At 33.1% G+C, this 13,085-nt stretch overlaps 1 protein-coding gene across 1 annotated transcript in view; it reads right to left on the bottom strand.

Moving 5' to 3' along the window:
* LOC144836857 (complement receptor type 2-like) overlaps positions 1 to 13,085 on the bottom strand; it is a 124,887-nt gene that overhangs the window by 20,518 nt on the left and 91,284 nt on the right. The window contains exons 2-5 of the mRNA XM_078691749.1: positions 8,421 to 8,624; positions 7,554 to 7,799; positions 6,450 to 6,773; positions 5,405 to 5,593 (exon numbers count right to left, since the gene is read on the bottom strand). Of these exons, the coding sequence (XP_078547875.1) occupies positions 5,405 to 5,593; positions 6,450 to 6,773; positions 7,554 to 7,799; positions 8,421 to 8,624 (963 nt within the window). The remainder of the gene's footprint in view (positions 1 to 5,404; positions 5,594 to 6,449; positions 6,774 to 7,553; positions 7,800 to 8,420; positions 8,625 to 13,085) is intronic.

Genomic DNA, 13,085 nt, shown 5'->3' on the forward strand with positions numbered 1-13,085 from the left:
AAAATTTAAATCTAAGAAAAATAGAGAACAAATTGTAATGTCCATGACGTTATTAATCCTAATTTCCGTGACACATAAACGCTTATATCAATAACATATCATTGTTTTGTTATGACAATAAACTATCTAATGTAATATAAAGGGATAATTGCAGAAACAGCACAGAACTTAGATGTCTGAATTCTTAAACATTCTCTAACCATGGCCTCAACCATAGTCGGGCTGAGGTAGGTTGGACTTCTAAACATACACAATAACCTTAAATGACCAACATTTCAAAAAGGTCGCGCCGGTTCTGAACATTATGTCTGATATGAATGATATAAAGTAATACTTACTGATACGTGCAGAAACCGCACAGAACTTTTAATGTATTGCTTTCAAAAGTCATGTCGCAATCGTGTAATATCTTATATCAATGACACGAACACATAATCACATTAGATTTTAAAGCGTTAATTAAACCATAAATAAAAAATAAAATGTTTTCATAGACTCGTTTACTAGACGGGATAGCAATTCAAAGAACTTTAAAAAGTTGGCCGGGACTACAGATACTGTGGAATGTGCTTCCTATTTTCTAGCTTGGCTATTTAAATTATGCATATATGTTTTAAAATTTCGTTAACTTAATTCGTTTATATGTAGCTTTGGGTAGATACGGTTTAATAGTGAAAACAGGTCATTTATGTTTAAGACAATTATTATGCGATACTCATCACTCATCACCAAACTGCTACTAGGAGAGAAATTTCGGAAAACGTTTTCGCTAAATGCTAGCCCAAGTAACGATAACGCGCGTATTGTGTATACACGGGAAGAGCTGCTACAATCATCGTTTTCAGGAAGCCAGGGCCTACACGTCGATCAAGTCATTGGTAACAGTGACGCGGACCGTTATCAATCTGTTAAGAAACCTAGGCGGCAGGAAGAAGAGGAGGAATTCGAGTTAAACTTAGAAATCGTAAGTTTAATTCTCCACTCCCGTCAGTTATCCTAGGAAATACACAATCACTTCGAAATAAAGTCATGTACGGATCATCTGTTCGAGTTCAGAGAATCGAATTTGATGTGTTTCACTGAAACATGGTTTAAGGATAGTGACTCAGAATGTGATTCAAGAATCGATGGTTTTACTTGTATCAGAGCTGATAGAACTAGGCCTATAGAGTCCGGGAAAAATTGTGGTGGTGGCGTATGTAATGTAAGTAATCGTTGGTGTAACAACATTTCCGTCAAGAAACGTATATGCTCTGAACGTTAATTGACTGTAGCACTCCGGCCGTTCTATCTCCCACGCGAAATAAACCTTGGTTTATATACCCCCGACAGCTGATACTAGAGTTGCTACAAATGTTATCTATGAAGTTAACAACGATTGCGAATCAAAATCACCATACGCGTTTAAAGTTATACTTGACGACTTTAACGCTTGTGAAATTAAAGGTACGTTCCCGCATTATCAACAGTACATTACTTTTCCGACTAGAGGCAACACTATACTTGATAAATGCTATGGAAGTATTAAAGGTGCGTACAAAGTGAACGCTAAAGCAGGCCTGGGTCGATCAGATCACCTAATATCCAAGTATAAGCAGAAATTGAAACAACAACAAGCCTGAAATCAAGAAAAAGATGAGACGATTGATGAACTTAAGTGCTGTATTGAGTCTACAAATTTTGACATATTTTTAAATCCACTTTCGATTGATGTGACAACCGATGCTATAAGTAGCTATTTAAATTTTTGTATTACATCTTGTGTTAAGGAGAAAACTATTAAAGTCTATCCAAATTCCAAGCCTTGATTAATAAAGATATTATATAAATCGAGCTGTAACAACATTACATTAAAGGTGTTCAACGACTGTATTCCTTAAGGAAGTTGAAACAATATAATATAGGCCGTGATTCTTTATTTCTTTTTTTATCAAAGTGTTATTCAATCTGTATTAAGCTTTTGCTGTGTTACTTGGGTAAATGGTCTAACAAAGAAAAATGTGAGTAAGTTAAACAGAATAGTTTGGAATGCAAGCAAAATTACTGGTTTCGAGATTAAAGATATAAAACACATGTGTAATGATGCAATGATATCTAAATTAAATAGTATTTTAGCTGATGAATCTCATATTCTCAACAATAAGTTAGTACCAGAGTAAGTTACCAGATCGACCAAATAGACATTAATTTTCATTCTTACCTAGCGCTATTAGACAACAAAACAATGAGGTCATTAAGTCTGTTGTTTTTATATTGCTTGATCAGTTGTTGTTGTTGTCAGTTCCATGTTGATCACGAATGTAAATATTATGTGTGTATTGTTTTGCTTGTGTTTTTCTGCCAAGAAAACAATTATCATTGTACTATGTATGAATGACTTAATAAATCGAATCTGAATCTGAATCTGAACATAGGCCTAATTATTGATTGATTTACTAACGTGATGCATGGCATTTTCCGTCAACATGGTACTGTACTTGCAATCGTATAGTCACTCATAACCCTAACAATCAATAGTCATTGCCTTGTGGCTATACTTCTTGATGTTTAGCTATAAATCCTAATATAATATGTGATATGATACTGTCATGGATCAGTTGTTGTTCGTGTGCGTTCTGCGTATTTGCATATAAGTGTCTTGCTGCTAGTTGTTTTGCGAGCATTGTGTTTGGCGCATTTGCATATAGGTGATGTTTTGTTTAACTACCTGGTTTTTCTGTCTGCGCGTCAGAAAAGCTTTTGTTGCAAACACAGGAAGATGTGATTTTCGTTACCGTGTTATATTATTAAGCCGTTGTTGAAGTTACCATTGTAAGTAGTAAAACGAATTATATTACACGATAGACGGATCATTGCCTGTTAATTTATTATACGAAATTGCATGCATACAACTTAAATAAAGCAAATAATGTTCTCAAATCTTTACTTCAATTTATAGAGAAATGGTTGATTGCTGTACGATCTTTCGTTCTTATTAGTAAATACATCATTCAAGTTGATTCAGGTATTAATCATTTGTAATGACGTTTAATTGATTGTATTGTTCTTAATGATAACCAGTTTGTACACAGTGTGTTTAAGTATAGTGGTAATACAGTGGTAAAGTGAAGTTATAAACTGATTATTATTGATTATTGGTAATACAGTGGTAAAGTGAAGTTAAACTGATTGTTATTGAAATTATGTAACGCTTGTTTGTATATTTGCAGGGCTTTTTCCTTCGTTCTCTTTATTTTCTGAGTAACGTTGATTCGTACACAATAAATGGTATGGTAACGGCAATCAACAACTTGTTGTCTTTCTGTTGGTCTTGATATTGCATTCATTTGAGCCAAGCCTCGCACGCTTGATACCCGGGGAGAGAACTTCCAAATTAATCCGGGCATGGTCTCACGTACCACGACAATACGAATTCAATGAGTAAAAATCTCAGTACCGGACTATCTTCAGGACGGTTCTAAAGTACGTCAATAAAAAAGGGATACTGTATGCGTTAATATATAAATACTGGGGTCGGGAGAAGAAAAAACCTTTTTAGAAATATAGACCTGGAAATGCACTGTAGACTGGAGTTTTTAAATATATATCCAAGTTAAAATTAAGATTATCAAAGTCAAAATTAAGATGTCGGAGTACATTTTTCGCGCACATAATCCGAAAATTAAGAACGGTACAGGCATACTTTACATCTGGCCTATAGTTTTCGCTTTTATTTGAACCCCTAAACAAATAATATTGATACATTTAGTTTCCTTTGGCATTTAATGTATGAACTGAAAAATTATTGCAAATGGAAAGTTCTTTAAACGGCAACCAATATCCAATAAGTTTCTGGGGTGCCGAGTTTTTTCTCGTTTTACTTTGTATTTCTTAAAACAACAACCAGCAGTTTTTTTTAAACTTTAAACGACCAAAGTTAGGCTTACATGTGATATTGTTTAGAGATAAGTGCAATTTCTAGCAATCTAAACTATATTCCTAAAAATGCTTTAATAACCCAAACCGTGGTCGGACTGAGGTGGGTTTAGACTATCCAAACATTTACATTCATCTTAAATAAACATCCAGTTGCAATGGTTCGGAACATTATTTCCCAAATTCCTAAAATCGAATCGAATGGAATCGATGATCATGGGTAGCCCTACGCCCCTATGCCACTTTCGAAAGTAGACATTTGTTTTATATTGGTGCTGATTAAACACATTTCATTCTCATTTACATCTATGAAAAAATTGATTAATTTAGTTTGCTGATAATAAAACTTTTATACAGTAGTATGTTTTATTTATTATTGTAATATAGTTTTATAATGTTATAGCAGTTGTATAATCATGGACCTATTATAGGTCCATGGTATAATAATTAATAATTGTAGAAACAGCACGTCCACATTTTAATTTGTTATTCTGTCAAAAGTCATGTCCAACTTGCCTACTTGCAATCGCATAACACTCAAAACAATGTGTTTCCTCGTGGCAATATTTTGCTAAATATAGTTTTCCTTGGCATTTAAAAATGAACCAAAATAAAAAATGATTGTAAATGAAAAGTCTGGCAACCAATCCATACGTTTCTTATAGGCCTAATCCGTTATAAAATTAAAAGACTTTTTAAACATTTACTTTGCCTCTCATATTTTGGCATCACACTATTGTGTGTTGTCCCTTAGATGGGAAACCAGGCAATCTAGCACCAAAATAATTTAGTAATAATATATATTGTAGGCCTACTGTATTAACATAAATCTCTCGAATAATGGCAATATTTTTGCCTATTCCCTATCGAAGTTCAAAGTTAATGTTCTTCTGTATGACTAAGATACAGTCACTAAAGGCAATATTGTATGTAAGTTACCTAATAATACAAGCCCATATACCCGACACTGAATACAATTTCTATTCAATATTATGACAATTGTTTACAGATCAAAAACAGAACAATAAATATAATTAGATTACAACTATGTTTTCATCCGTTCTTCACATCTGTATAATAACATTGATATAGACCGAAATTATCGAGTGACATCGCGACATGCACTGTTTTATTTTTAGTAGTTTGAGAGGGTTTTTTAAATATCGCAAAATTACGTCGATGAATGCGCATAAATCCCTTTCGTAAGTTACATAACTCATCTGGTTCCGTAATTGGTTTGTTTTTGTAATAATCTTTTTATCGCTTTATTGTGAAATTTTAACCTTAATTATTTTTATCGTAAGTTAGGATAGTTTATCATTAAAATGATAAATCTAATGTACGGCGCTCTGGTCTTTTTGGAAGAGCGCCTTATAAATACCATAATATTATTATTATTAAGATCTACACATGTGCTGAATGATTTACGGTGTAGAATACGTCAGTGGTGATAATTATAGCTGACACATTGTAGTTATTGTATACTTACAAACACAATGTGGAAAATCGTAATCCCATTCTCCACTAGGAAGACATTTTAAATAACTTTCTCCAACCAATTTGAAAGTCAGGTCACATGAGAAAGACAGTTCTGTATTCATTAGATATGGTGGCTGAGACCCTTCAATTACGTCAATACCTCTTCCATTATTTATTACTGGAGTTGAGCAGTAAAAAGCTAAAGAAACAATACACATTTGCTTTAGGAAGTAATGATGATGATCGCGAATGGCATTGTATTTCATTGCGTGACCGCCACTTAAGCCCTGTCTACACTATCAAACTAGTTTGACAAACAAAGTGTTCATTCATTCATGTTCATATGGGCATATCACTTTTTTTTGTCACATACAGTTTGCTAGTGTAGACAGAGCTTTACAGTAAATTGCTGAAAGGCACTATACTGGCCTTTGAAATCACTTCTTACTGACGACCCAGTTCAATTGGATAGGATAGTTTTTTGTTTCAATATCACAATAATTATTATTTTGTTCAACACAGGAAGTTAAGCCAACATACATAAATAGATCCTTGTTATTTGATTGGACGATTGTGGGTCATATAATGTTTAATAGATACTGTATATACTATTAAACTCAATGCAATGGTAATTAATTTTTATGTACGAAAACAGATTTGCTTACGAAAAAAAGGCAACTGAATCCCCGACCGCGTCGGATATCCAATAGTGTTGCCTATATTTGCATGACTTTGGCATATCAACAATAACCGTTCAGAATGTCACTCGATCGGAATTAACATTTTTTATATTAATTCGTGTACTAATTTGATTAATTCGGTGAAGATGATAAATTTATATTTGGCTTTCGTCGTTCACCTCATGAAATTATTTGTCTATCATAAACACTCATTATTCGTATACTACTACTTGTCCCATCAACAAGTTAGTACACTGTTATTGCAACTCGAAGGAAAGTTGAAATAACGAAGGTAAACACTAAAAAACGTAAAATGGTTGATTTGTTTGTAGAATCGGGAATTAGACACAATACAAATTATTTTGTTTTACTTACGAGCAACTATACGAATTTTTACCCTCTGTGTTGGAAGGTTGATATCTGAATCATCTCTACATGTATACACTCCGGAATGTCGAGTCTCTTCGATTTCATAATATACCTTTGTTGATGTCCAATAAGTATGTTCCTCCAATTCATTTTGACCAGAAAAGGGTTCAAAACCAATTACTGCAGTATCACTTACATGACACTGTACTTTTATTCCCGTGTTAGGTGAAGCAATCATGACGAACGTACTATCCGGGGCAACTTGCCGACGCATCGAGGAATACGATGAACTATCTGGTCTATAAAACAGAAGTTTATTTTCTGCTTCAGCTGAAACAAAAAATGAAAAGAAAATACATAAAATATAGTTTTTTGTATAGTATCTGTCTTATGTCAAATATAGGCCTATATGCACTCTTGAATAAAAAAAAATTGTTGTAAAAATAATAAACTAAATATATTGATGGTGAATGACGTATGGAAAACCATTACCATGGTATGAATCTCCAATCATACCATACCAAACTTCTGCTATAGAAAAGTTTAGTTTAGTCTTTATTTTATTTATCTCCATTATTGTGTTGAGCAATGTTTATGTTGCTCATTGGATAAGTTTAAGCTATTCTGACTACAAACCAAACTGCGCCTTTAATAAGTTTTATTTATTTATTTCATTTCCCAACCAACAGTGAACTAATGGTTCACACCACTTACAGGAGGGAACACAGACAAACACGAACACATACAATAAAAAATATTAAACAAAACTACTAACAATGTTATGAAACTTTTAGAGATTATTACTAAAAAATATCTAACTCAGGGTTTCCTAAAGTAAAAGAATTATAAGTTTGACTTAATCTACTAATAAAACCATTTTTTAAAACATTAACTCTACTAAAAGGAATATAGAAAGTAGGATTTCTTCTAAGACGACGAAAAGGGAAAAGTAAAAATTACTAACTATGTTACAGTCAAATAAAGAAGTTTCAATACCTGTTTATCACGACCTATCCATATTTATATAACTACATAGTGATATTTACCAATATAACATATAGGCCTATCGCAATAAATATCTTATTGGTGGAAAAACTGTATAGAACTTACTGCAAGTCACAAGCCATCCTGTCCATTGTCCATTATCGCAAGTTCGTACATTTGCATTATCAAGTCTAAATTTACCAACATCACGACAACGAGTTATTAGATTTGTACCCGACGGAAAAGTTGTGTCTGACGAAGTTGCGGGATCTAAATCGTACCTATTGTTGATATTGATTACGGTATTTGCACTTATCGTTGGCTTTAAGCAGTCCCGCTGTTCTTTATTTCTCTCAATTTCAGGGTCTGGTTCTGTATCAAATAAATATTGTGAGTCAGATATTAATAAGGCCTGTTTATATTACGGACAATAATGAACGACGATAAATAGATATACATTTTCTTAGAGAGAACAGAGAAAGCAGAAATGTTTTGATGCTACTGTTGAACTAAATAATAACGATATATGTTACTTTAAAGAAAATAATATTTGTAATAAATCCAATCAAATATAAACGTCATAAAGTAAAAGTAAAGTCAATAACAACAATACTATTATTGCTCTTACTATCATGAATTCATCTGATTGGATTGGACTTAAAGTCAGCATAAATGGTTATCTAATAGTTCTATGTTCGATTTATTTTTGTATGTACTACTGTACGTGGATCGTTATCGTCCTAGTATAAATCGACCTTTATTCAACAAGTTTATTATTATTTTAGTATATTAAAAACATGTAATAAAACTCGTCATCGCCACCGCGATCACCATTGCCACCTCCACCGCGGTAACTTGATTGTTTTTGTTATTCTTTGTATATATACATATATATATATATATATATATTTAATTGTATGAATAGTTATGTCAACTTCATCATTGTTTAGTTGAAAGGAATTGAAATTAAAAAACAACGTTAACATTATTTACCACAAACATGCCTGGTATCCTCATCGAAAATAATTGTTGATCCTTGACAATCCCCTGTTAAAGCTCTTTTTCCGTTGGGAAAAATAAAACCTGTATAACATGTTATAATGACTGTGGCACCATTTTCTGCTAAGCTGTCTTTTGTTCTGGCACTGTCAACATACACAACTGAATTCAGTACCGTTGGAATTTGACAGGATAACTCTGTTTTAATAATCATAAAAATAATAAAAACACTAGATTTAATTCGTCACTATGACGAATTACAGGTTATATGCATTGATTTAAGTAAAGATAATTTATTTTTAAAAGATATATTGAAGTTAATTGTTTTTCTCAGAATCTTCAATTGTTTATAATATATGATAGGATCTTGCTAACGCAAATGCAACTAGAGGGTACTCCGAGAGTACAAACCTCCGCCTACTGTAAAATTCCCCTACATAAAATGCCCCCTGATTTTTTTTTTACATTTTTTTTTTATTAGTTCTAACTCTAAATATGTTAACTGCACACTACAAAGTTGTGGATGACAGTGTGGTGTAATGGTTATGTATCCAGCCTCTCACAGTTGAGACGCAGGTTCAAGTTCCACTTAGGTTTTTTTTTTTTTTATTATTTTTTTATTTATTTATTTTTTTTTTTTTGTGGACCTTGATCTTTGACCCTTCAAAATTTAACCACAATTATATGATGTGTCATTGATCATTGTGGCTAAGTTTGGTGAGAATCGGATAAAAACTGTGGTCTCTAGGCAGTAAAATAGTTTTTTGTTAGTTGTGACCTTGACCTATGACCTTTTCCCCTCAAATTCGAACTCGTCCGAGCTTTTGGGGCATAGATCATTGTTGCCAAATTTGGTGAGAATCGGATAAAAACTGTGGCCTCCAGGCTGTTCACAGACACACACACACACACACAAACACACACAAACACACACACAAACATACAGGGGTGAAAACATAACCTCCTTGGCGGAGGTAATAACCGGTATTACAATCCGATCAAAGATCCCTCTGCGTATAATGTCATAAAACACATTTGTTACACAATAATAAAGACATAAGTTAGTTTTTGTCTAGATTTCATTATATATCATGTGTATAATCTATACACTAAGAAATACAATTTAACAAATACTTCGGATAATAAAAACAAATCTTATTTCGTTTCGTTTTCCAAGGTGAGACTCGATCTCGGTACCTTGAATACCATAGACACGAGCACAGACCACCGTCATACACAACTGACTAAAAGTTGTAGAAAGAATCCTCCGTGTATTTACTATGCAGTAACCACATTGGTGCAAATAGATTATTACATACCGCAATGTGTTATAATTTTTTTACTATGATGACATTTTAAAAAAATTTTTAAAATGATGCACTGTCAAACTATATTAACTATATTTGAACTTTAATATATGAACATTTTAAAGATATATTGTCCCCCAAAATCATGAAAAATAAAGATTTTTAAAATCGGACTTTGAATAGGCCATTTTGCAGTTTTAATGAAGTTGTTCACTTCCATAAGAAAAAAAAACGAGGAAAAAAATTATTTCACCTATAAAAAGACAAAATAAACAGTTAAATTACCCAAAAACTCATTGTCTTCCAGACAATTTGACCATTTTTTGCTTTAAACTTTTCTCAGGTAAATACATTTTTTTCAGACCCAATTTTTTGTGAAAGTGAATAACTATTATGTGACATTAAAATAACATATTCAACAAAAAAATATTTTTTTAGGGGGACAATATATCTTTAAGGAAGAAAGTTAATGTTAAGTTTGTTTGTTTCGGCCTAAGAGAATGTCATAATTTGTTTGATTGTCAAAATTTATTTAAACAAATTTAATATGCAATTAATGATGACTTAATCAGCTTTTGTTCTCTTAATTTCATAATAAATCATACATATGATACATACACTTGAAATGAAAAATAGGTGTTCCCAAGCATTCTGATTATCTATATTAATTTTTAAATTTAGCATATTTTCACCATTTTGTTAACTTACACGTACGTAGCCCGTCACTTTTGCTTGGGCTCGGGGTTGTAGACTATCGAATTGTAAAATTATACTACAAATGTTTTACAGTATTTGAATTATCCTCAGGAAGGCGTTTGGGAAATATAGATATACATATTTTAATCATTAACCAATATGACAACTATTCATTTACACATTTAGCAAAGTACTTTAACCATATCCAGCTATGTATCGGTCTCTTGGATTGTCTCATTACAGACATCCATTCCTGTCTGAACATATACACGTTCTTTACTGTTACTGTGTTCTACTACTATATTTGAACATCATCCGCCATCTAGGATCCAAATTAGGGGTCAAAATGGCTCACTTTCGATGTTTGTTCGTTTTACAAATTTCTGTTTCTGCATGTAACCATACATATGGGGTATCAAAATGATCGCAATTGTGGTTGGAAAATAATAAAGTATTTTAATTATCCCTGGAAACGGGCTGGGATTTTGGGGTGGGGATGTAGGCCTATCACCAAGACCGAAACTGTATTGGGAATGTTTTAAACTACTTTTGAAAACTGCCACTGAGGGATTATGGGTTGGGAGTGATGGCTAACATAATTGGTTATCCGAACCCCTTGTTATTGTCAGGATCTTTTTGGTTATCCGCACTTGGCGGATAACCCCTTGTTATTGTCAGGATCTTTTTTTTTTTTTTGGTTATCCGCACTTGGCGGATAACCCCTTGTTATTGTCAGGATCTTTTTTTTTGGTTATCCGCACTTGGCGGATAACCCCTTGTTATTGTCAGGATCTTTTTTTTTTTTATTTTTTGGTTATCCGCACTATGGTTATCCGCACTTGGCGGATAACCCCTTGTTATTGTCAGGATCTTTTTTTTTTTTTTTTCTTTCTTATTCTTCTTTCTTTCCCAGAATTTTGTTGCGCGTGTATCTCTAAATCTTCTCAACATAACAGTGTATAACTTTATCAAAAGATTGACCTCTATCTGAAGATGTCGTAATAAGGTTTTCAATCCCGTGCAAGTGGCGCAGCGTAAGTTACGCGCAATTTTATGAATTTCGCGTATTTAACATAGGTTAAAAACCAAAAGTCATTTTGTATTGACACTTGGTGAAAATTTAAGTCATATCAAGGGCAAACTTTCTATGGATTAAAAATTGCATGTTTCACACAAAGTTACGCGCGCACGCGCGTTTAAAATTTCAAATTGCGAAAAATCAATTTCTAATCAACTTTCTATGCGTTTCATGTCATTTTGAGCATGTCAAAAATTCCCACGCGCGCGCAATTTTTTTACGCGCACGGTGCGCACGTAGCGTTAAAACATGCTTTTTTCGCGTGATTTATGTTTTTCCAGCCATTTCTAGTAATTTTACCAACTTTTAAACAATTTCGAATTAAAATCACGTCATACGAGCACGTGGAATTAGATAATTTACGCGCGTTTTTGATGAAAAAGTTCAAAAATTCGTCAAAATTATGCCTTTTTTTAAACAGTCATAGATTCTAAACTACATGGTTAATTTTATTTTTTATTACATATTCTGAAAGTAGATGAGTTGTAGATATCAATCATGCATCGATATGGCTAACCTGACATTGTGACGTCATCGTATGGCCACTCGAATATAAAATAGAGGATTTTTGTCTCTTTCGTCATAGCTCATCACATTTAATAGAACGCATCTCCACTTATCGGTATTCCATTTCCCGTTATTTTTTTATATTGTCTAGGTCAATCAATTACCTTTCGCATGATTTACCAGTTTTTAAAATTGTGATGACGTCATCATGTTCAAAAGCGTCAATAACTTTGGTCACTTTTTTTCATCTATTCTGAACTGTATGTAGTACGTATACAGTATAGTGTTATGCTTAATATATTTAGACGTGACACAAAATAGAGAGCGCACTAACATTTTTTCAATGGCATAATCGTTTTTCTGTGCGCAATATTCTAACGTATGACGTGCACGTGCAGTTTGCGTGGCGGATAACCCGAATTCGTCAAAGTGACGAGTTCAAATCTAGTTTTTGGTTATCCGCACTTGGCGGATAACCCCTTGTTATTGTCAGGATCTTTTTTTTTGGTTATCCGCACTTTGGCGGATAACCCCTTGTTATTGTCAGGATCTTTTTTTTTTTGGTTATCCGCACTTGGCGGATAACCCCTTGTTATTGTCAGGATCTTTTTTTTTTTTTTTTTTTTCTTTCTTATTCTTCTTTCTTTCCCAGAATTTTGTTGCGCGTGTATCTCTAAATCTTTTCAACATAACAGTGTATAACTTTATCAAAAGATTGACCTCTATCTGAAGATGTCGTAATAAGGTTTTCGGTCCCATGCGAGTGGCGCAGCGTAAGTTACGCGCAATTTTATGAATTTCGCGTATTTAACATAGGTTAAAAACCAAAAGTCATTTTGTATTGACACTTGGTGAAAATTTAAGTCATATCAAGGGCAAACTTTCTATGGATTAAAAATTGCATGTTTCACACAAAGTTACGCGCGCACGCGCGTTTAAAATTTCAAATTGCAAAAACTCAAATTCTAATCAACTTTCTATGCGTTTCATGTCATTTTGAGCATGTCAAAAATTCCCACGCACGCGCAAATTTGTACGCGCGCGGTGCGCACGTTGCGTTAAAACATGCTT

This window comes from Antedon bifida, chromosome 3 (assembly GCF_963402885.1).
Source record: "Antedon bifida chromosome 3, ecAntBifi1.1, whole genome shotgun sequence".
Classification (NCBI taxonomy): domain Eukaryota; kingdom Metazoa; phylum Echinodermata; class Crinoidea; order Comatulida; family Antedonidae; genus Antedon; species Antedon bifida.